Here is a 24,753-nt window from a genome sequence, read left to right on the forward strand (position 1 = left end):
AAACATTTAGCTCTCATTGCTGTTAGTTGTTTGAGCACCTCTAAAGCTTTCTTATATCAAGATATTAGTTGAAGTCAAATCAATTCATCCATAGAGCACATTTAAAAATAATTGTTGTAGGAGACAAAGTTGCAAGCTCATTTGTTTAGCTGTCTGGCACAACTCTTTACAACTTTACTGCTTTGGTTCACTCGTACTGCTCTTGCGTCATTTTTGGCTACAGCAGCTGTTCTAAAAACACATTGTACACTTCCTGCTCAGCACCAAACAGCAGACAGTTAGTGTGCAGCGGGCAGCTGTTCAACGCAGCTCGTTCTTCGGAGGTAGGACCATTAAATTAGCAAAATAAAACAACCAAAACTTCTGATGTACTCAGCCAATTGCTAATGTATCCATCCAATTGCCCAACCCTAGCGTAGCATTAGAATGTTAATTTAGAATTTGGATGTCAACGTTATGAATGAAGGTTCGAACTATTCGGTACAGCCCTATCGTGGTACATTTAGCATGCCATATTTCCTTTAGGAGTTGGTAAAGACCAAAAACAGAGCTTAAAGAGATTGAATATTTGACATTTATCAGGTGGACAGAAACACAACTTCGAATGAATGATAATGTTGCTTTGGAACTGCTGGATGTGTAAATAAGCAACTATTTGCTAACAAGTTCAGCATCTTAAAAGGTGATGATGTCAATTTTGTGTTCACAACTTGTTTCTGCCCCAGAGTAGCTAAAAAGGCTACCCCCATGACACAAAAAAAATGTGATTTACTTTTCTTCCATTTTATCACTGTCAAAATACATGTAAAACTCATACCTACATACATACATACATGTTTCTTGCTAGTGATGTCAGAAATAATTTAAAAAATATATAAATCATTGTTGTAAACTGAATACAAGTAATGAATTGACGGATGTGTACATATAGCAGACAATGGGCGAAAAAAGTTGAAATTAAGAATGGGCTTTGGCATCCTTTCACCATTCAACCATGTGAGCTGACTAAGAATGCATCGACACACTGCGTTGTTCTGTTGGTGACCGAGCACCCTTATAAGCTTGTTTTTATCTCTGTCTTTAAGTCATGTCTCATTGTCTTGCTCTGACTGAGGCTGAATGGGAGTAAACTTGGTGCCTCTTTGCTAACCACATGAGCAGACAGCAGGATGACACTGATTAGTAGCAGCCAGACGGCATCGCTACAGGACTGTCAGCAGTAGTCTGGAAAAGATCAGGCTGTTAACTTACTTTATATTTTCAGAATCATAAATTTAAAGCTGCACTTTTGCAAATCCAAAAGACTGCAAAAGGTATTTCTAAACAAACTAAACTTCCATAAAATCATCAACATGTCTATTTGTTGAATGTATAGAGTTGTATTTGTTGAATGTATAGAGAGTTAACACCTACCAAAGTCAAATTCCTTGTGTATGTAAGTATACTTGGCCAATAAAACTGATTCTGATTCTGAACATCAGCAAAATGGGATGAGCTGTATTCTTTTCTAGCTCATAATGCCATGACAACTCCAAGAGAAATTCTGCTCCCTCAGGCGTTTACTGACATGAAAGATTCTAAGATCTATTTGGCAGCAGAGTGCAGATCTAATACCTTTCCAAACTTGCAATAAAGTCAGTGGTTGAACTGTTTATGTAAATGTATTTCCCTCCCAACCTCTATAAGACCATGTCAGTGATGTACGGATAGCATCAGAGCAACAACAGTAAAGGTTCAGGCCAGGGTTCCGATTGCTGAGTGCATTTTGCGTGATGCTAGAAGGATGTAATTTTGCGCCCTCTGTGTTCAGACTGTAACATAGCAATTGTGATGTGTTCTCTAACATTACAGCTAATACTGTACACCAGATGTTGTTATAAATTAATGGACAGGTGCTTGATTTTGAAGTAACCAGTGTTTGACTGCAGTCTCAGTAATGCCCACGTTGGTAGTACTGTATGTTGTTTACAGATGGGATGAAAAATACTTGCTACTGACAGCTATGGTAAAAACAATTGCAAGCATGGTTATTAGCAACATGTACATGAAAAGGACTAGGGTGGTCCTCGGCTATAGAAATTCTTAGTCGACTAATACTCATATAATTTTGTTAACTAATAGATTAGTTGATTTAATCGGCAGATCTAACTGAGTCTCGCCACAAAGAATCATGCAAAAGCACCACTTTAAATCTTGTGTTTACCAGAATTTTGCTCATATATTTTTTGGGAATATGTCATTCAGCATGAAAAGGCATAAAAAATGATTAATCGCGTAAAGAAATCTTATCTAGTCGACTAAGACTACAATGTGAGACTAGAAAGCATAAAGAAACATGGGCACTAGGATAGAATTGTGTTTTGATTTGACATCCCCTCCATAATTAAAGCCTTGTGGTTTCTACTAGCCTATCGTTTTATTTTTCAAATGAAACCACATATGCAAAAAAGTATTCTGTTGCAGAGTCTATTTTCTTCTCATTTACAATCAAAAGTATTTGAATACTGATAGTTCATGAGAGGAGGTCCTAAAGGCAACATGTGCATTGCTGTCACTCGTCCAGCAGATGGGGCAGTGAGTTGGGATTTTGGCTGGGCTGGCTGTCCACGAACCAGCCCCCCAGACCGGCTTTTTTCCACAAATGTCAAGTTAAAAAGAGAAAGCTAAAGTTATACCGGAAAACAACACATGTGGCTTTCAAAATAAAAGCACATTAATTTAACATCTAATATTTTATGTCCGTCAGTGAGTGAAAGCAGATCTACACCTAAAAGACTCAACTTCAATTGGCTCAGTGCTGTGTTAAGCTTGATCAATATGGTTGCCACCTATTTTCTAATTATTTGTTTTATAACATTACTCTCAGACATGTTATCAGGTTTAATTCGTGAATTAGTAGGTTACACTGGTTGCTTTGGGCCCAGCAGACATCGGAAAGGGTCAATATGGAAAAAAGATAAGCAAATACCTATAACAAAGATTGTTTTCCTTTTTGTTGTAATGTCTGAAGGGCACAAAAAGCTATAGATATTTAATTTTGATGGTCAACGATGCAGTGGATGGGATTTATCCTTTATCATATCTAGAGTAGTTGCTTTACTTTTATGCCATCTCTGAAAATATTATGTAATATGCAAAACGTGGCAGCATAATGATATTGCAGGCAGCTATATATTTTTTAAAGTTGTCACAGGAAGTAGTGCTGCGTGTTGTGGGTGACTTGACACCGGTCTTCGCGCTCCTCTGTCTGCAGTCGCTCGTACCGGAGACAACGAAGCGCTGGATTCAAGTGTTTAATCCGGTTGTCTGATTTAAGACACTCGGTTCCTGCAGGTAGGATTACATGTAAGAAATGCTATTTTGTGGATCAATTTGGGCGTTCAGGCATATGCATTTAGTGTTTGTTTGTTTGGTCGTCTTCAGTAGTGAGTACGACTGTTGGAAGTGGCATTTTAATTTCTTGACTCATCGGTTGCTCGCTCGGTGGAGAGCAACACAAAGCTATCGTTCCACATCAGCACTGTAACATGTCTCGAGTCCCGCAAATGGAAGCAACAAGTAGAGAAAACTAAAGTTAGGACAAGTCCAAAATAACACACATGACACTAGCAATAGCTCCATGTGCAGTGTTTTCCATAAGCCAGTCAGTGGCATTGTTTAGCTAACTTAACGTTAACGTTACACGATTAATGAACGTAAGTAGCTAGCTAACTGTTAGCCAACTAGTTATCAGAGTCATAACCTTATACTTTTCTCCAGTAACGTTATGCTACGCGCAGTTCTCAGTTCAAGAAATTGTAAACATTTTGACATTCAGTTTTTCTTTTCTTATTGACAAACGCGTGGCGTCGGTCTAGAGTGAGAATTGTTAGAATCCACTCTTGGTGTCGGCATTCAAACAATATGGAAAGTAGCACGTCATTAAATAATAATACGAATTCGACGTATGGCGATAGCAAACAGTGTGACAGATGTGGATTTAAGTTGATATTTCATTTCAATAAGTAGCCTATCTTTTGTTCGGTTGCATGACAAACCACCCACTATCTCCCTTATTCGCTGAAGGTATGTGATATTTGACTGGCTTATATACTTTTACTGATAAGTAACACAGCATTATATGCCAGCATTTTGACAGTGTTTGTTTTGGCGCGTCCTGTAAGGTTTATATGCGCAGCCAGTCAAACTGATCAGGAAGGGCATATTTGTTGGTCCAGTTCTGCCTAAAGCATCGTTTTACTGTCCCTTGGTTAGACGTAGGCTTCGAAAGTGGGAAGCTGGGAGTATTTTTAGACCGCCTAATGGTAGGTTATTGTGTAGGGCTTCATTTACTGCAGTTTTAGGTTGTTCCTCCCCAATGTTTCCGCTTAGTTTCTAGCCCTTGCACGGACTATTCATGGACATATATGTATGTATGACTGCTGGGTTTGTGGTGGAAATTATACAGGCCGTCACAGTGCTGTACATGTGTGTGTGACACTGGAGAAAATCAAATATCCCGATATTTTTGTATCTATTGTAGGGTTAACAATTGGTGCTTTCACATAAAAATTCACACATTGAGATTTTTGATAAATAATCATCAGTTATGTTGATATAATGACTAAGTGGGTGAAGGCAAATAATAGAACAGCTAGAACAGTCTGGTGTGTTCGGGAAAATTACATCACTCTACTGTAACGCAGCCTTTAAAACCATGAAAAGACAACACTTGTGTCATATCAGGATATTACGATATCCAAAATGTAAGACAATATCTAGCCTCATATATCGATATGGATATACTTCCCAGCCCTAGTGACACTGGAAACCTGAGACATTTTATAGTCATTATGATAATCATTTTGGGTATAATATATTAACTGGATTTAGCTTCTAACCAGTTGTCCGAAGATAATAGATTTCTAATGGCATTAAATTGAGAAAAAGAAAAAGATTCTAAAATTGTTACCACACTGTTCTATACATTTTCCCCAATTGCCCCTTGTATGTAAATGTATTTTTCTTCTTCTTGTCCAGGCTGCAGGGATGGGCCGTGATCTGGATGGCTGAAGGACCGCGACCAGGACCAATCACATAATAAGATGCTGGCTCGTAACCGCTTCCTCCTCCTGGTAGTGGTGGGCGGGGCTGCGCTGGCCATCATCAGCCTGAGCCTCCAGTTCTGTAAGTGCACTTTTTAATGTTTGTGCTCACTTTGACTGCTTTACATATTCATTTTTGCTCTAAAGCCGAGGCCCAGCGTGCTGATTTTAATGTGAAAAAAAACAAACTATTCTGTGTAGTAGAAAAGTTGCTCATTCATTCTGTTTGAATGTGTGTTTGTGTTCATGTATGCATATCCTTTCATTGCCTTTCCATTCAAGAGACCCCATTCATACCAAAACAAAGCACAATCCTCTGTAGGCTTCCTATAAATATCCAGCACCAGCAAGTGGGGCTCTGGATGCTCTGAAACCCTCGGGGAGACTGTGAAATGCCTAGGTGTACGCGATTGTGTCTGTCCACCCATCAAGTCATTGTTCAGCTTCCCCTGTAAGTATTGTCTGGACAGTGTATCCCTGCCAGCCACAGTGAATGCAAGGAAACCACCGCTCAGTAAATGGAGACGGTCTCTCTTGCACTGCAAGCCTCACGGGCGTGATTGGAAAAACAGTGGGTGATGAAGCAGGCGGGGCGTGCAGTACAAATGGAAATTTGTATTCTGATGTAAAATGTGCAAGATCAAGCTACTTTGTACTGGATTCCTCAAAATAAAAACCAATGCAGTGAAAGTGTTTGTAGTGATTGTAAGCTTGTGTCCGGAAAAACATATAGGATTAGACTCGTATATATCACGCTCTGTCAAACACATAGAATTACAGTGAAAGTCCAGTTTTATGTAAAGCACTTTGAATTGCCCTGTTGCTGAAATGTCCTATACAAATAAAGCTGCCTTGCCTTGCCTGTGACATAGCTGGTATTTTGGACCGCATGTTTTCCAAAATGTTGTGTCCTTCATCAGCTGTGTAATGTGTAAGCTTGGCACACTGAAAAATGTCACTTCTTCATTATCTCTCTGTTGCTTTTAAATGTCATGCAAAATCAGAGGTGTAAAAAAATAAATAGCAAGAGCAAGTAGGGTCTTACTCATCATACTTGTCTAGTGTGTGCACTTTGCGACCCCCAAATACACACTTGCTTTCCCAGCCATCGCTCTCTCCCTCCTCCTCCACTACATAATAACGTGTGCTTGCCCGCCCAAGAGGAGGTTGCTGTGTAATTTATGATGAATTCCTCCCTATCAAACCTAATCTCCTGCCCTGTAATCTTCTCCTTTTGTAAAACTCTCAGAGGCAGCAAAAGACGCTACGATGAGATAACTGGAAGTGTGTAGGTATTTGCATACATGCCCGTCTTTCAGAGTTGATGCTGTTTCCTGTTCCCCCCTAACATTAGTGTAACTGATAAGGTGTTTTAAATAAAAAAAAGTAAGTTTACTTTTTGATCAGTGGTACTGCTGGAGAAAAGCCGCTGTTATCATTTATTCATCACACATACTGTTGAGAAGGATTCGAGCATGGGATGAAAGCGTATGGGATTTCTCGTTATGTTTAATAGATGATCAGCTTCTATGTTTTTGCTCCACGTTTCTGTTGCTTTAAAAAAAAAATCCTCTTCTTCACAGTCTGCATTTCAGTCTGTAGTCTGTGTCTCTGCAATATCTTCTGTCCCCCCCCCTCCTTGCTCTTAGGAAAAACCCATTCATGTATTATTATTATTGTTTGTGGACCATTATCATGAGAGACTGAGTGACGGATGATGATGGATGGTGGAGTAAATGCCTCTCTCTGGCTCCAGGCTACCTCAAATTAAAACCGGGACGGCTGCGAACATGGCAGCAAAGGGCACAGTCGCCACGCTGATTGAGGCATGGGGGACTCCCAGAGGAAAGTGATGACTGAGCTCAGAGACATTCCCGAGAGGACAACTGCATGAGAAAGAATCGAGGTGGCTGAAGCACAGAGAAGGCAAACTATTTTGAGATGTTAGCAGTAGTGAGGGTACAGGTGACGCAGAGCTTGATGGGAGTTAAGTGCTCCGTGAGTGCTGGTAGATTCACAGTGAGAGGGAAATGTCACGGGAGGATATAAAAGGAGAAATAGAAAGGTAGGTTGCATTTTAGCATAGAGAGAGGTTTAACCACTGTATTAAAAAGAGCTGGATTAAAATAAATTCACGTTTGAGGGAGAAGAGAGACAAAAGTCTACACTTCAAACCCATAAAGTATGTACCTCAAACAAAATGCTGTCCAGACAGTTTGATAGCAGTGTGACTTTTCCAAAACCATACCACCAGCAAGCGTTGTTAAGTGTTAAATAGGCAGAGCTCCAAGCACTTTGCAAATTCTTTCCTCCGCATTCCTCCCATTCTTACTTTCTACAGTGTCAGCACCCAGTGTTAAATCAGACCAAATGCCCCCTGTGCTGTCTGAGACAGAGACTGTGCTGTCAGAGATGAGATGGGAGCGTGACTGAAATGTGACAGTTATATCTTGACAACTACAACACATTTTAGGTACACACATTCATGGTCTCCAGATGATGATTATCTAGTGCCATCAGGTTCAACATTTTCATGTCCAATACTTTTGTTTATGATCAAATACCTGCAAAACTATTTACTACTACTTCTACTACTACTACTATCATTCCCATCACCCACAACTGTACTTTGTAATGATGATCATGGTAAACAAACTAAACATCAGCATACAAGCTTTATTAATTTATGCATTTTGGTATGCGCATTTAGTTCACATGTAGCTTTACACACACTAGCATGGCTGTACATGTCTTGTTTCTCTGTATCTGGGAAAACTAAACTACAGGTGTGAAAGGGAAGTAACACTCACATTTACGTATACTAGTAATTTAGAGTCTCTAGATCACCTAATAAGCATTTTCTGCACTGTTGGAGTTAACTGAACCATATAGAGGAAATCCACACATAAGGTGAGAACCATAGACTGTATACCAGTATGGTGGGAACACACAGGAAGAACCTCCACACAGGAGTGATGGGGCCTGCTATGAGGTGATGATGCTTATTGCTGTGACACTTTACATAAATGTAGACAAAAATATATATCCGATCATGCTCCCTATGAGAAGATACTCCATATGAGAGGATTCAGATCAGCAAGGTGTCATCAGTACATCCCTAGCTTTTCCACTAAGCATTAGTGCTTAATTAAATGCCAGAGAATGTTAAACTGTGCTCACATACGGTTTGCACCCCTGCGGATTATTTATAAAGCTGCATAGCTCTGCCTCCTCCAGTTGTAAATAGTTTTTGATTAGTTTCCTGTGATCAAGAGATAACAAGGGATTCTGTTCATGGGCATGTGACTGAGTGATGTGTAAAATTGTTCATTTGAGAACTAGAAGGTCTATAATGATGGACAGCTGCAGGTTACCATCCACACACAGTACTTAGTCGTGTCAATATTTGTTAGTTTCTCCACTGGGTTTTGGTTACCACAGTGCTACCACCTCTTATCACTGTGGTGAGATAGCTGACACATATTTGTTTGTTTGAGAGAGAGAGAGAGAGAGAGATATATCACCCCCTAAAAGTCTAGCTGTGTGTATGTGCATAATGACAGAAGATTTAAGGGTGATGTGATGTACTATGCTTAGCTCTGAAATGGGAGTGAGATTCATGTTTGTGTGTGTGTTTGTAGAAGTGGAGCGTTCAATTCAAGAAAAATGTGAAAACTTTCGTAATTGTCAAACTGAGTTGTCAGCTTTGTTTAAAAGCCCTCTCAGGCAGCCTCCTTTTGTGTTTGTAAGATTTAATGTTGGTGGACAGAAATTTGGAAACACATTTAATGTCCTAATTGCTTATTAACTCCACCCACTGTGTGTGTGTGTGTGTGTGTGTGTGTGTGTGTGTGTGTGTGTGTGTGTGTGTGTGTGTGTGTGTGTGTGTCTCATTGCTGCTGTGTATGCACTTGGTAGTCTTGGGCAGTGAGTTACAAAAGCCCCATTGTGTAGGTGACTGTGGCTGAGTTGGCCTCCAAAAGTTTGGTTAGTTCAGGCGCGTGTGTGTGGCTGGGGGTGGGAGGTGGCAGTGTATGGGGCACAGAGCGTAGAGGGGGGCAGGTTGTGGTAATGAATGAGCTGCACTGTGCGTGGCTGAACTTCAAGCTACCAAGCAGTCGTCAAAATGGTCTCTGCTGTCACCGCGCACCTTCTCCTCTTCCTCGTGAGTGGTGAGTTTATGAAGAAATCTTATAGAAAAACAAAACACTTTTTTTTTTATTGAAGACCTCACTACTTACGATTTAGAAATAGGGAAGATCTTCACATGGATTTTACCACTTCTTTAAGTTAAAGATACCTTGCTGGGCTGTTCTAGATGTAGCTCCCAGTGCCAAACTGTTAGTAAACCTCAACAGAATTTGAGTGGACCTTGGCTTTGTCGAGCATTCATCATGTCTTTGTTCTGACTTGAGACTTCGCTTTTGTGCCCAGTTGATAAAGTTTGCCAGTGTTGATTATGAAGTTTACTCCCCTTAAGCACTTTAACTATTAGATGTTTTATGAATAGCCATGATTCAGATCCCGTATTTATCCGCTCTACTCTTACAAGATAATTCAAATTAAAGGCCTGTTTAGTACCTTTGTGTAGCTTTTTCAACAGCTTGTGCTTCAAGTGTGTTGGCTATTTAGATGAAGTGCTACAATAATGTTCCGCTGTTGAAGAGAGAGAGGTGAGATATGGCTGTAGAAGTGAAAGTCTGCATCCTGTAGATGGAGGGTGCCTCGCTCAGTCAGACAGCTGCTTTACAGTTCATCTCATTTAGTGCTTTTAATGTTTACGAATCTCAAACATTTCCTTCGCCTTTGCATTTTGTTGACTTGTTGTATAACAATTTGTGGTGCTCCATGTGGGTTGATTAACTGATGCAATCACAGTTTCAGGGCTGCAACAAAACATTATTTTCAGCATTGATTAATCTGTTGATCTTTTCTTCCTGATTATTTTGTCAATCATTTTGTCTATGAAATTTCAGAAAATGGAGGAAAATGGCCAAATTGTTTTGTCCAATGCTCCAAAACACAGAGATATTAAATAAGCTAAAATGGAAGACAAAGAAGAGCAGCACATCAGCACACTGGAAAAGCTTGTTTTTTTCAGACTAAAGGTCCAAAGCCCAGCAATATTTCATTTACAATTATATAAAACAGAGCAGCAAAAAGGGTTACTGTTGAGTCGGCATCGTACCCACAGGGTTTCAACATTGAGTGCTATCTCAAAAACATCCTGGCAGCTTATTTATAGAGCAAACATATGTGGATATTTGCACAAAATGTCTTGTCTGCAACTCTTTAAACTTTATGAGCTCATCTGGAGAGAAGAGGAAATGGAAAACTGTGTATGCCTGTGTGAATGCAAGAGGGAGCGACAGTGTAACCCTTACACACTACACACAACTGGGTATACACCTACACTTGTGTAGATAATTTAAGTCTGAGGGTTGTTATAGCAACAAGAAACCATTAGCTCTTTGTGCTTTATGGGGGGGCAGGCAGGGCCTCTCTTCTTTCTCTGCAGCAGGATGGAATATTTGCAAAGTTGACTTGCCATCGTGTGTGTGTGTGTGTGTGTGTGTGTGTGTGTGTGTGTGTGTGTGTGTGTGTGTGTGTGTGTGTGTGTGTGTGTGTGTGTGTGTGTGTGTGTGTGTGTGTGTGTGTGTGTGTGTGTGTGTGTGTGTGTGTGTGTGATTTGGATTTCCCTCTTGCCAAATGGCCATATGGGTTCAACTTCTTTTTCTTGAGAGAGTTGGATCTTTGTGAATGGGCCTTCCAGTTCCCACAACATCTCTGCTCTTATTGGGCAATTTCTGCCAGTGGTCACAGGTCATTGGTGTCCAGGCAACGTACTGGTAGCAGTGAGGGGTTTTGGGCTATACAGAGATGTTGACATGGACACTTTCTCACCGCTCTGTCAGTTGGCTTTTTGTCCCATTTAGGAATTATTGCCTATAAATCTTTATTAAATCTGTGCATTTAGCAGGTTTTAGATCCTTATATTATCAGTTGCCAAAATTACTCTGCCATCTTTTTAGCCATTCTAGCGGTATGGCTCTAGGGATGGCAATGTTGGTCTGTTAGTCGGTTCCCCACTTCGGCCTAAACTGGAATATCTCAACAAATATGGAATGAATTGCCATTCAATTTCATACAGACACTCATGGCCCCAAGATGATGAATGCTTTGACTTTTTTTCTTTAGCACTATTTTAAAGTTGACAATTTTGTCTTTTAGTGATATATCTTAACAACTATTGTATGGATTGCCATGAAATTGTCCCCAGAGGATGAATCCAAATGACTTGCCTGACATTTCATCTAACGGCATCATCAGGTCAAGGTTTTCACTTATTCAGTGAACTATCTCCTGAAGAGATTGACATAGATTTTGTTCAGGCATTCATGGTTCCCAGATGTGTCTTAATGACTTACGTGATCCCCTGAAATATTCATTTAGCCTCACAATGACGTTGACATTTGTGGTTTTAAGTGAAATCTCTTCACAATTGTAGGTTGGATTGCCATAAAATACATTATTGTTTATGACCAAATACCTGCAAAAACTAAACAACTCTCCCATCAGCCCCAGCTGTGCTTTGTGTTTAGTGCTTATTAGCAAATGTTTGCGTGCTGAATCACTATACTAAGATGGCGAACATTGTAGACATCACCTGCTTAACATCAACATGTTGGCATGCACATGGAGAGACTGTTGAAGAAGAAAGCCAAGTTTCTTTGTTAAAACGTTTGCAGTGGCTGGATCGCTGTTGTCCAGAATGTGTGTTGTGTTCTACTTGCCTCTTCATTATTCTCATTATAATACTTAGAAGAGGAATTGATTGGGTGCGGGGTACCACAAACCAACATGCCAATGATCAACTAATAGCCTTGATTTTTTTGCATAAGGCCAGATCCAATGGGCCTTGTTTTTTTCTGTCCTTTTTTATTTGGCCTCCACTCTTCTTTCTCTATCCCTTTTTTTTTTTTTTTTTTTTTTTTTTTTACTTTCTTAATATTCTCAACCCTAACTTTCATTCTCATTTTCTACAGGGAACCTGATCCCCACCACTCCCATACTGGAGGAGCGACCCTTCCAGGCTGCAGATGGAGGTGTTGGGGTGGCGCTGGGGAAGAGCAGAAAGAGAGTGTTCCCGATGCCTCACACCCAGGAGCCCAACCCCATATCTGAGGCTTACAGCTATTGCAACACTCCCAACCGCACTGAACAAGCCTGGGAGGGTGAGGCCTGCACACTGACAAATACAATCTAATCCATGTAAAGACTGCAAACTTGTGGATGTAATACATGATTTCAAGCTGAACGACTTAAATATGAACTAATCTAAGAATTTGCGAATTTGTCAGCAGAAAGTGTCACAGCGTCACTGTTTCAGAGCATAAAAAAACAAATTTAGACCAGTTCTCCCACGGCTGGAATCACCCAATTTGATGGACAGCGTATAAATACTTAATATAGGAATAATGTCAGATTTAGTATGTCAGGACTCGGGGGATGTGTTAATTGTGCCAAAGTCATTTCTACTAGACTGCATCATCCATAATGCTGCTCTACAGCACCGCAGCATGGAATGTTTTTTGTTTTTTTTGTTTTCCCCCCTCCTCTGTTGAAGTCAGTACACCCTGAGGCAATCATACACATATATCTTTCACCGCCTAAGACAAGTTGTACCAGCCTCCGCTATTTGAATTTTACTCTGTTTATCTCTGGATGGCAGTTTTCTCCCCAAAGAAGAAAAAAAATCCATTCCGTCTTTTAGATTTAGATTAGAAGTTATTGAAAATCAATTACAACCAAGTTTTTTTTCTTCAGGTGGTGTTATTCCCCATGTGACATGATCATTTTCAATGGTTCTTACTTTCTCCTATCTTCTTAATTTACTGTTAAACACACACACATCCACAGCCCACAGTCCATTCTTTGCACTCACACGCAATGAACAAATTTGTTTGTCTCTCGTGCTGCTGCTGTGGCATGGCTGTGGGATTTGCTTTTGTAAAACGTGAAGAAAGATACTACCCTTGGTCAATCTCCTGAGTTGAGCACTTTTCCTTTTTAATTTGAATGATTTTGTTTTTATAGAATTAGTTCCTTTGCTACATTTTAAAACTTGCAGGTGGTTTTTATGGCCACTTGGTGATAGCAGAAACATCCAACCACCAAGTGTGTATACTGTATAGCTAACTAGTTAGCAATCATTTACCTATTAGCACATTTAGCAGATACAGACAAACAATAGCAGTTGTGTTTCTGTCCACCTGATTCACTCACTTTTTAGCTGTTTTTTTCTTCATCAACTCCTGAGAAAACGATTTGGCTTTTAGCTACTCGCTAACTTTGTCTGTGTAGCGTTTGGTGCTGGGCAGGTAGTGTACAGTGGGTTTGTCAGAGCTTTAAAATGGAAAAATGCATGCCTGCTGTGTATCAAAATCACACTGAAGAGAGTGATAAGAACCAAACCAGTAAAGTTGTGGGTCATTAAATCAAAACAACGAGCTGAAAGACATTAAAAAGCTCTGTCGAACTAAGGGAAACTGCAGAGTCTCTGTAGGTTTATCACTATTAGTAACAACTTTCACAGTACACACAATCATTTGATACATTGGTGATATAAACATATTGAATATAGCAGCTTTAATTTCCCACTTTTATATTCATGGAACAGTGATTTATACCTTTCTTTTAAGGTATTTATCCATTACATTTCCAGGGGTTGTACTGTGGTTGTATCCTTTCTTGTCTTTCTCACACAAGTCTACATTTGTTAAAATTTACAGTGGTTAAATTGGGCCGGGGCTCTCCGGGGCTCAGCCCCGGCACATAAGCCTGATCGTTTAGGTCCGGATGTGCCTGCTTGCAGTCAGTTGGCTACTGGAAATATGTCACATAACATTTTTTGAAAGTGATGCTTTTGAAAACATGATATTTCTGACAATAAATGAAAATTTTTGGAAATGGCGTGTCTATTTTGTCTCGGCGGACAAAAGCCTGTCGGGACGCTAAAATGTCCTGGTTTACACCAGGAGCGGCGTCAGCCGATTTTGCCTGGCGTCAGGCCCGAATATTTTGAGTGCAGCCCCGAATGTCACTTTGTCCAGTTTATTTTTCTGAGGCGAATAGAACGGGCAGCTACGTGTGGGATCTAACCATGCTGTATTTGTTGCTATCACCTAGCAACCGTCTCTACGTGAGGAAAGCTGTGAAAGGCGGGTGAAGTTTTCGGAGGAATCATAGCCAAATCAGTCTAATCCATTGATGCCATCAACACAAAGTTTAGGAGGGCAATATTAATGATTTAGTTTGAAGTTCCTGTGACGTGACGTTTCCAGTCTACGGTTCAGACTCAAACACACGGAGCCCTGAAGCAGACCTCATTAATGTCCACTCTCGCTGTAAAATGCTGGGCAGCTTCAGGTTTATGGATGCGCTCAGCTGTGGCCATGCTGCGGCAGATGTGTTGCAGATGTAGAGCAGCGTAAAGCCACTTCTCTAGCTAAACTATATGTCTCATTCAGAGACCAGAGACCCAAGCGGGGCTCTGTGTCTGTCAGAAGGTCTGAGATCTACCGTATCAGCAGAGCAATCACGTAATGCACAGCAGACTATGATGCAGGTAGTCTATAGATTATTTTCTGAAATCCAGTGACTTTATTCTTGTAATAGCCTATTATAACTTTTCTCAAAATATCACGACTCCTCCAAATCACAGAGAACATAGATAAACTGTATTTTGAATGTGCACAAAGTTTTGGAAATAGCTCAAACACATCTGAAATATTATAGTCCAGGGGTTTATTAATACATTAACAACAAAAGACGCAAAACAGGAGGGAGGAGTAAATGATGCATATAGGCTACATGTGTGCTGACTCAGATATAATTAGAAAAGTCAATCCAAAGGAGAATAGTTGAAAGCAATACAGAATGCCTGAGAGCCTTACTGCAATATATTCCATTATGTTTTTATATTTGGATTGTAATCTATGTTTCTCTTTACATAAAAATATTTGCAGATAGTTGCTGCAATTTTGCGTGCATGCGTGTGTGTTGTAGTAGTAAAGAGAGAGAATGGGAGAAGGAAGTTTGTGTGAGGTGGACCTGGTCACCACAGACCCAAATCTTGTCAGCTGTTGCTACTGTCATATGCTGCACTGTCTCTTCATGTGGCACATTATGTTTGGCACATTGTAGGCCTAATGGGTCACTTCTTATATCATAACAAGGTAATACAATGTGTAATAAGTGATGACTGATTAACAGTAATGTAAATGCTAAATGCCCTAATACCTGTTGATACTACAACGGAAGTGAAAACACAAGTGAGCAATGCAGTTTCACCACAGAAAAACAAGAAATGGGTTGAAAGTATATAAGGAGCTTTTCAGTTACAAGAGGAGCTTGTGAGCTGTCAATGCAAAGTATAGGCTCTTAACCTTGCAGTTTTGCACCTATGATGTAAGACTCGATTTCTCGATTTCTTTGCACAAAACTCTCCAGAAAAAGTGTGTGTTTATTTATATATATATATATATATATATATATATATATATATATATATATATATATATATATATAGTTACATTGGAAAACTGTGGATGATGATGAGTGTCTCCTCTGATAGGTCACAGTCCTGCTGACTACAAGCTGCTGTCTGTCCAGGTGATGATTCGCCATGGTGACCGCTACCCACTCTACTACATCCCCAAGACCAAACGGCCCGCCATCGACTGCACCTTGTCCATCAGCAGGTACACACACGCTTACTGGAAAATTAGAATAGAAGAATATGTAGCATGTAACATTTTTACGTTATGGTCAAGTCTTTAGTTCCGGTATATTACTGTAGACGTACAGTATGTGGCGTTCATCCCTGTAGTGTCCCTCCATTCATGCGCTCTCCTTCCAGTCATATCCAGTCGAACGACGAATGCCGTGCTTGAGCTATGTTACTGGTTACTGCCTACACAGGGTTCGTCGTTCGACTGGTCGTGACTGTTTTCCCAAGATGGCGCCTGCCTGTATACCAAACGGTACTACTAAACTATCTTTTTAATAAACTTTCTGTACACTTACAAAGTTCTCAGTGCTTTTGTTTACATGTAGGGACAATCATTATGCTACCGTGGAAGTGTGGTGCTATTTTGAGCCTTGTTAGTAAAGAAAATAGCAAAGAAATAGCGATTTCTTTTTACTTTCGCATGCCCCGATGACTAGCGTTATAAGCTAATTAGCGCTTTGCGCTAAAACTGGTCACATTCGATTAGCATGAAAACATATCCCAGAGAACGGTCGGCTCGGTACCCATGTGTTATTAACCCCTAGGTTCATTTTGCGCCGGAATTGTCCTTTAAACAACACATCTGTTGCCTTTGACAAAAAACAACAAAAACACAACAAATGAGTATAAAGGCCTGGACACATCGAGCTGATAATTGGCTGTTGGACAGTCTGGCGAGGTCAGTGACTCGAGTCTGTTCAGTGTGTTCCGTGCCGTTGTCTGTCCTTTTTGGCCGATTTGACATGTATAATCAACAGGGTGGGCTCTGCCGGCAGTCGGACTCAAATGACCCATCTGACTGGTATATTGCTAACCTGGAAACGGGGAGTGGAATGAGCGTGACTAGAGTCTCTCAAAATCTGACGAAAATCTTTTAAACTGGTCTTTGTTGATCTGAAATGAAGACAGATTCAGTAACTGCATGGCCTATTTCTCGCTTAAAATGTTTTCAGAAACACTTTTCGGTGAACTACTTTAGTACAATATGAGATCGTATTCTGAACAAGCCGCCATGACAGTCTGTCTTTGAATTTCCGGAGAAAACAGACCCACGTGACACGTTCGTCCAGTCAGCTGCCGGTTAAATTTTTTGGGCAACAATACAGATTAGCGCCGCCTGCTGTTATGGAGACGTATTACATCTCGTCTCTTCGTTGTGTTCCGAAGCATTTTTTTGACCAACTCGGGGAGTTGATCAGTACCACTGCCTTTTTTTGTCTCATTTTTGTGCAATACCATGTCAGAAATTAGTTAATACAAGTATTTGGTCTTTTCTGCTTTTTTAGCCGGAATTAAATTAAATGTATTAGTTTATTTCACAGGGTCACAATTAGCCTTGATGCAAATTTGAATCTGTGGTCTGCAGGGTTCCAAATGATAAAAGGCATCCTAAAACATTTATAAAAATTACATTTGCTATAAAGTACATAGAAACCAACTACATGTATAAGGCAAAACAAGCACTTTGCTAAATCTGCTAAAAGGTTTTCTGGATGGATGTATATGACAAAGAAAGGAAGGGGGTTAAAACAAACAAACTTGTGATATTGTGACATTTATTTTTATTAGCTTTATATACATAATTTAATTGCATTATAGTGATTTTTATGGTATGTTGCCTCATTATGATTCAGTTAATGAATACTATAAAGAGGACAAACAAAGAAAATGAAAAGCTTAATGAGGAGTATTCTTCTACTTTTCATTTGTTTCTAAAGTCTGAAGATAAAGGCTTTATTCCCACAGTTTCAATTAATCCAGGTCAGAGTTAAGGGCACAAAATGCCACAGGAATTTAAGCTGGCTTTCCGAGCAGAGTCCCAGCTACCTCTTTGTAATGCCTAATGAGGAGACCTGCTGGTAAGCGGGAGAGAGTGAGGCACCAATTACTGCAACAGCTTCCCAAATCCTCCTACAAAAACGGCTGGCTTGATAGCAGCTGTCAGAAAATGAGCTCAGCGTTTTAAATAGAAGGTAGTTTTAGATTCTTTTTTTTTTTTTTTTTTTTTTTTTTTTTTTTTAAGGGTATTTGTGAGGCTTACAAAAAACTAATTTGTTTTACGTTTGAAATCAGGATCTGTATAGGCATTAAACTCAAGAATTCAACAATCCCCTTGGTTTCCCAGAGTTGTTGCATGTGTCAGCAGTAGCAGGTGGGTTTGTTTTTGCTTCATCTGTTCTGCTGTTCTTTGGTGCACATGGATACACACATGTAAATGCAAACACGTTTACATGTGTGTTAGGTCTGTTGAAGCAAAGTTGCTGCCGGTCTTATCTCATTTGATTTGAGCAACAGTTCTGCCGCTCAGTTAGCTAAAAAATGTGGGTGGAAAATAGACACAAGCTCAAATTTATATCATCTTCTTTAATTCATAATGCACCATTATCTCATCTGTATCTTTCTCTCTTTTTTTCCTTTACTTTTAGCATTCTAGCTCTGCTCACCTTGCTGCTTTTCCAAGAGGGCTAGATGAGAGTTCCTGATAGGAAGTTATTAAAAGCCAGCATGCCTCTGCACTTGAGCTTCAGAAGAAGTCTAAGATCAGCACCTTCAAACCCAGTCTCTCTGTGTACAATAACCTTTATGCAATCATCATGTGGATAGACACGTTCTATGGTAACAAACTGCTATTTTTGAATCCAGAATATTTAGTTTGGTCTGATGTTTTTTTTGATGTGTTCACACATCCTCTTATGATTTATGACATGGTCAATAAAGTCCCTGTGACCAATCCCCTGTTTTTGGGCTGTGTACCTGAGTTCAGATTTAGCCAATGTCTAATTTTTCACAAAGCTTGCAATGCAACCACATCAGCGCCTTTGCTCATCTGGACGGAGCGGGCATGCTGTAATCTTTTGAGCTGGCACGGTGACACACAGTAGCATTTCAGATTGATAGGAAGCAGATGATCTGCTATGCACATTGAATTATTTAGATATTTTCAATACCAGTGATCTTTGAACTTAAGCTGAAAGTAGGCCATCTAGCACACAAGCCTCTTATTATTGGAGGTTGGGTTCCATTCCGAAATTGCGTGTGTGCGCGCGTGTGCTGGCACCAGTGTGTGGTGGCTGTCGTTGTAAACCGTGGAAAACCATGTGGAAACCACAAATATGGCATTTCTGCTCCATGTATTCACCATTAATGTGTTTTTTTACATTACACTTTGTTGCATTTTGTTTTTATGGATACATAAAAACACACCTCAGCTAAGCGTAAAAATGTTCTTGCAATATTTTTTTCTTTTTTAGTGGGAAAGGTTACAGTCTGCATCCATTCTCGGGACAAAATACTCTGCAAGTCACGGGTACTTATCAACTCCAGCTCCGATTGACACATGACCTAACCCTAACCCAGATGTACGCTGTAATTTCCGCCCCTTTTCTGGTTGGCTGGCGATGCTATGATGCCTGTCTGAAAGTCTGAGACTCTTTGTCAGCTCAGCCACAAATTTCATGCAAGCAGAAAGTTTGAAAGAGACTGACACAGTAACATATTTGGAGAAGAAGCAACCACCGTGGCATTTTCACTGGCCTCCATGCTGCTTTCTACGGTTTAATAACCCTTTTTTCCAGCGCGTTCGTGACGTTGAACTAGACCCAACCTTATGGAGCCATTAGCATTGCTGTAGACTCTGTAGTCTCTAAGATAAGTGCTGCTATTAAACGCAACTGAGTTAAGTTTTATGGGGGAATGACAGTAGAACATCTCTAGTAAAAGCTTAGAAATGTTGATATTACTGAGCCACCACACCGAGGCCGAATAAATTCCGCTGCAAAGTGTGTTCGGATTATTTGTGGTTTGAATGTGCTTGTTTTGCAAGGAGATTGAGATTACACCCTGGTCTAAATAAAAACAGCCTTCTATCTAGTTCTAAAACTAACTACTTGATAAGCTTTCAATATTCAATCTCCTTGCAAAACAAGCACATTCAATATTGAAAGCTTATCAAGTAGGTAGTTTTAGAAGTAGATAGAAGGCTGTTTTTATTTAGACCAGGGTGTAATTACAGGGATCTGAACTAGCATATGCCCTGGCCTGGATCCTTAGAGAGCTCGTGTGTGTGTGTGTGTGTGTGTGTGTGTGTGTGTGTGTGTGTGTGTGTGTGTGTTGGCACCAGCTTGCCGACCCACTGTCTCCGTCTGCGGTTAACTGAGCTCTTTTCAGCAGGGAACGTCTCCTCTCTCTTTCATCTTCCACCAATACAGTCGTCAGTGTTTTGTCTTTCTGCATCCCATTTACTTTCATTTCTGTCTTGCACTCTCCTCCAGTTTAGACCACATCGTCTCATTTCCTTTTCTGTTTATTCCTCCCTCTCATTTGTAAAACCTCTTTTTCCTCATCTCTCCATTTCTACCTCCCTCCTCCCTAATCTCTTTCCCTGTCCTATCCAGTGATAATAATCCCCGCTTAATGTAATTGGGCTCTGTAATCTTTGGTTAGCAACAATCATCCTAATAGACAGCCTGGCTGGCTCTATGTCCACACTGGTGTCCCTGTCCACTGACGTCTAGTCTCCCACTGTAGCCAATTAAATCTAGATTGCCCCAAACTCTCCTCAGCAAACGGATTTGCTGATGACAGAGCAGAATGGAGCGCTGGTTGGCACAATATCTCACTCATTTCACCACTCCCATGTGTTCATGTGCCTTGTTGTGCATATATTACTGTGTAAGTGAATATTAGAGTGCAGAGAGAGGCAAGTGGATAGATGGTGACAACAGCTGCTGATGCAACGTGACAGCAAAAGAAAACAATGCCCTCAAAAACAGAAAATATAGGCTAGTGTTTTCAGAAGAGATCTGACACCAGAGTATTGCTAAGCTTTTTATTTTGACAGAAAAAAGGATATTGTGTAGTAAGGAATGTAGCTATATGATTTTCCGTGTAGCTGGTGGCTGTAGATTATGTTTACCGTGTTCAGTCAGTTATAATCATTACAATCGTGATTTAAGGGTTATGACAGAAGGTCCTTTTTTTTATGCCGTGTTCCTGAACCAGTCCATGATCACTATGGAAACTCTGTGTGTGTGTGTGTGTGTGTGTGTGTGTGTGTGTGTGTGTGTGTGTGTGTGTGTGTGTGTGTGTGTGTGTGTGTGTGTGTGTGTGTGTGTGTGTTCCTTTTAATCTGAGCAAGCTGAACTGCAGCTCCCACAGATTTGTTATATTAAACTGTAATCTTCAATCTATTCTAATCTATCAGATCACCGACTGCTCCTCTTGCTGCCCTCGTGTGTGTGTGTGTGTGTGTGTGTGTGTGTGTGTGTGCGTGCGTGTGTGCGTTCCAAGGCAACACATTCTTTCATCTTTTTATATCTCCATCTCCCATATTCCCTCCCACATATATTGAACGGTGCTTTAGTCTTGCAGGGTTGTGTTAGAGAGACACCTGGTGGCAGTTACATACTGAATATGGAAATGCATAACTAACAAATAATGTTTTCTTGACTGATTTAAATAATGGTTAAATCAAGTAGTGACACATGACAATAATAGTTTTCCATAGCCCAGGTTGACCTGATTAAATGTTTAAATATTTTGGTAAGACAAACAAGCAATTTGAGATTCATAACCTAAAGATATTCATGTTACAGAGATTTTAAATTCAGAAAAACAGAGAATCTTCACATTTGAGAAGCTGGAGCCAGAGAATATTCGGTAACAATTGATTAATTAATTTACAGTTTGAGAAGCATGGCCATGACATGTGTAATCATATGTGAAGTAGTGCTCGTTATGGGGCTGCAACTACCAATTCATTTTAAGGTCCAAGGTAAATAAAAAAAAAAAAATTGTTTTGTCCCACCAATGGTCCATAAATCAAAAGATATTCAGTTTACATTTATTTCAATGAGACAAAAGCGTGGCATATGCAAAAGTGGATTGACTAGCGATCCTAAAAACTGAAGCAGCTTAATGGAGTTTCGCCAATGCTTATTTCTTTACTCACACTTGCACTGTTCCTACTGTAAAATGTCAAAATGTGGGCCATTCATAAAAAAGTACACAACTTAATTGTGGAGGCTTTGTTTAAGCAAAATTATTTTTTTTATTGTTGCTGTAAAGCTACTTCTTTTTTGGATCATAATTGTATTTTAAACCAAAATTATTTTCTGAAATGTATTTATGCCTCATTCCATTCTGGGACAATCAGACCGCTGCTTTGTTGTTGTCAGAGGTAAAAGCTGTGGCTTTAACAGGAAGCTCCCTAGTGTCTGTGTGGTGCCGTGTGACTGTGTTTGCCTGTCTGTCGATTATTTTGCACAACTGTATGGGTTACAGTGGATTATTCTGCTTATACCATGGCGATACAGTAGGACTATTTTTCAAGGGGCACCATGTTTTTCTGCCTTGGAGTAGTTCGAGTAGCAGAAATGAGCAGCCATCTAGCCATTAATATAAATGTGGTACACTGGTACACAAGCGCTTATCTGAAAATGATACACACCCACTGTGGATCAGGTCTGTCTCTTACCTTTTGTCATCCCTCACCACCCTCAGGATGCCTTCCCACCCCCTGCTGAACTCCTTCATCCGTCACATGGGCCAGGGAGGTCGCGGCCACTGGGAGTCTACGCTGGCCTCTGTTCCCCGTCTGCCCAACCACAGTGCTTGTGAGACGGGTGAACTCACGCAGACAGGTAGGCAAGAACCCAGACGTTTGTCTTTTCATCACCAACCAGAGCTGAACTTTTCATAGTACTACGTGTTCATTTATACCTGCGTACAATCCGCTTCAAATGTTGCTTCAGAGATTTCATTCCAACCAGTGTGGTATTCTTCTGTATTGGAGCCTTTTGTGCCTCTTGACACGCTTTGTTGACAAGCATTTATCAAGTACAAATGTCAGACAAACCGTCTCGTTTCTATTCTTTTCCAGGTGTGGTGCAACACCTGCGCAACGGGCAGCTCCTCCACCAAGCCTACAAGCGTCACAATCTCCTCCCCTCTGACTGGTCGCCCCGCCAGGTGTGGGTTGAGACCACAGGTAAGAGCCGCACTCTCCAGAGCGGACTGGCCTTCCTCTACGGCTTCCTCCAGGACTTTGATTGGACGAAACTGACCACACGGCACCAGTGGAGCACGTTGTTCTGCGGCTCGGCCTGCGACTGCCCCACCAGAAACCGATACCTGGAGGAAGAGCAGAGGAGGCAGTATCGCCTCAGAGTAAGTGATACCGAACTCGAGAGGACTTACGCCGATATGGCACGCACTTTGGGTCTGCTCACCCGCCAGCTCCGAGCCGCAAACCCCATAGACTCCCTGCTGTGCCACCTGTGCCACGGCATTTCTTTCCCTTGTGTTCCCATGGGAGATGGCACAAGCGGGTGTCTGACAATGGCACAGTTTGCTGTGATTCGTCGACAGCAGCTAGATGATGAGGTGGATCGGAGAAGAGTGGGGCTGTACCGTAAATATGCCATCCTGGCCATGTACCCCTACCTCAACCGAACTGCTGCCAAGATGGAGCGTGTTGCCAAGGACAATGAGGCTGGCCGACAGCATCGTGCAGGGGGTGAGGAGGTCTTCACCCTGTCTTCAGCCCATGACGTTACCATGGCCCCGTTGCTAAGCGCCCTGGGACTGGAGGAGGCACGCTTCCCTCGTTTTGCAGCCAGAGTAGTCTTTGAACTGTGGAAGAGTCCCCCAGCCATGCAAGGACAACCGAAGAAGAGGGCTGGCAAAGGTGAGAAGTCTAAGGCGAAAGACGGGGAGCTGTTCATCAGGGTGTTGTACAATGGCGAGGATGTGACATTTCACACCACCTTCTGTCGCTCCCACAACCGCCACGCAAGCCAGCCCCTCTGCCCTCTGAAGAACTTCCTGTCATTTGTCAGGAGAGACATGTTCAGTGTTGTCAACGCTACTTCCTACCAGGAGGCCTGCTACAGGCGCCCTGGTTGACAGATGGACAGGACGGTGACTGAGTAAGGATGCAGAGCTGGCAGATGGTTGTACTTCTCTTGTTTTTTTTTGTTGTTATTTTTCACTTTTGAAAATCATGCACTTTTATGCTGCTTACAGTGTTCTAAAATTCCACATCTTTTTAAAAGTAGTCATTTACATTCCTGAGCACAAAGTGAGTGGCAAACACACACACACAGTACTGTACATAATATCTTTGTAATATCTTTTTTCTTTTTTTTTTTACCTTTTTACAAACTTCTTTTTTAAAATACTTCACAGCATGTTTGTGAAATGTAAGAAATAGGTAATTCAAGGAAAGTTGTATGGCACTTAGCCACTTTATTCTTACATTCCATAATACCATGGAATTGTAAAATTCCAGTATTCCCAAATTCTTGCAAGAAAATGGAATATTGAAGCTGGGAATATGATGTTGGATTAATCATTCCTTAGAAATATTTTGTGTATAATTAATCTTTTCAATGAAAATTTCACTTTGGGCTAGTTTTGGCCACATTACGCAACATGACTCATTTGTCACATAGCATTTCTTTGAGTTTTAATGTTTATTCATTGCAGTAGGCAATCTGTTTTAATGAGGGTTATTTCTGCTTTGATACATTGATGTGGGGCTTATTTCTTCTTTGTTTTAGTAAAATTGACTGCGGTACTTTGAAAGTGACAAGTGATTGGTGTTTTCTTTCCTTACATTTATTTACAACTACAGAACATCTGTGTTTATATGAATTGGTGATATAACCGATCACATTCCACTTTTTGTTTTTGCTTGTAGCAAACTGAATCTAATAAAGGTTTATTATGAGCAGCTGTTTTTATATCAGTTGTTGAGAAATAGTTTTCTGATGGTATTTTGGTATAAAGAATATATGCCTATGTGGTGTGTGTATGTATATATGACTGAACATTTTTCAGTGGGGCGTCTCTTACGTAAATCTACCACTAGATGGC

The 24,753-nt window shown here is 40.7% G+C and overlaps 1 protein-coding gene across 5 annotated transcripts; it reads left to right on the plus strand.

The window, feature by feature from the left end:
- The first annotated feature begins 239 nt into the window (after positions 1 to 239).
- pxylp1 (2-phosphoxylose phosphatase 1) lies at positions 240 to 24,466 on the plus strand. 5 transcript variants are annotated; one of them, XM_028573517.1, is made up of 6 exons: positions 240 to 323; positions 5,020 to 5,166; positions 12,131 to 12,319; positions 15,721 to 15,847; positions 22,378 to 22,517; positions 22,757 to 24,466. In XM_028573517.1, exons 2-6 carry the CDS (start codon positions 5,085 to 5,087, stop codon positions 23,779 to 23,781), a joined length of 1,563 nt encoding a protein of 520 aa, XP_028429318.1. In that variant the 5' UTR covers positions 240 to 323; positions 5,020 to 5,084; the 3' UTR covers positions 23,782 to 24,466. The 5 variants fall into 5 exon arrangements, with proteins under 5 accessions (XP_028429318.1, XP_028429317.1, XP_028429316.1 ...); XM_028573516.1 differs by lacking the exon at positions 240 to 323 and adding an exon at positions 3,220 to 3,345; XM_028573515.1 differs by lacking the exon at positions 240 to 323 and adding an exon at positions 3,220 to 3,333.
- Positions 24,467 to 24,753: the final 287 nt, after the last annotated feature.

This window comes from Perca flavescens, chromosome 3, assembly GCF_004354835.1.
Source record: "Perca flavescens isolate YP-PL-M2 chromosome 3, PFLA_1.0, whole genome shotgun sequence".
NCBI classification, from domain to species: domain Eukaryota; kingdom Metazoa; phylum Chordata; class Actinopteri; order Perciformes; family Percidae; genus Perca; species Perca flavescens.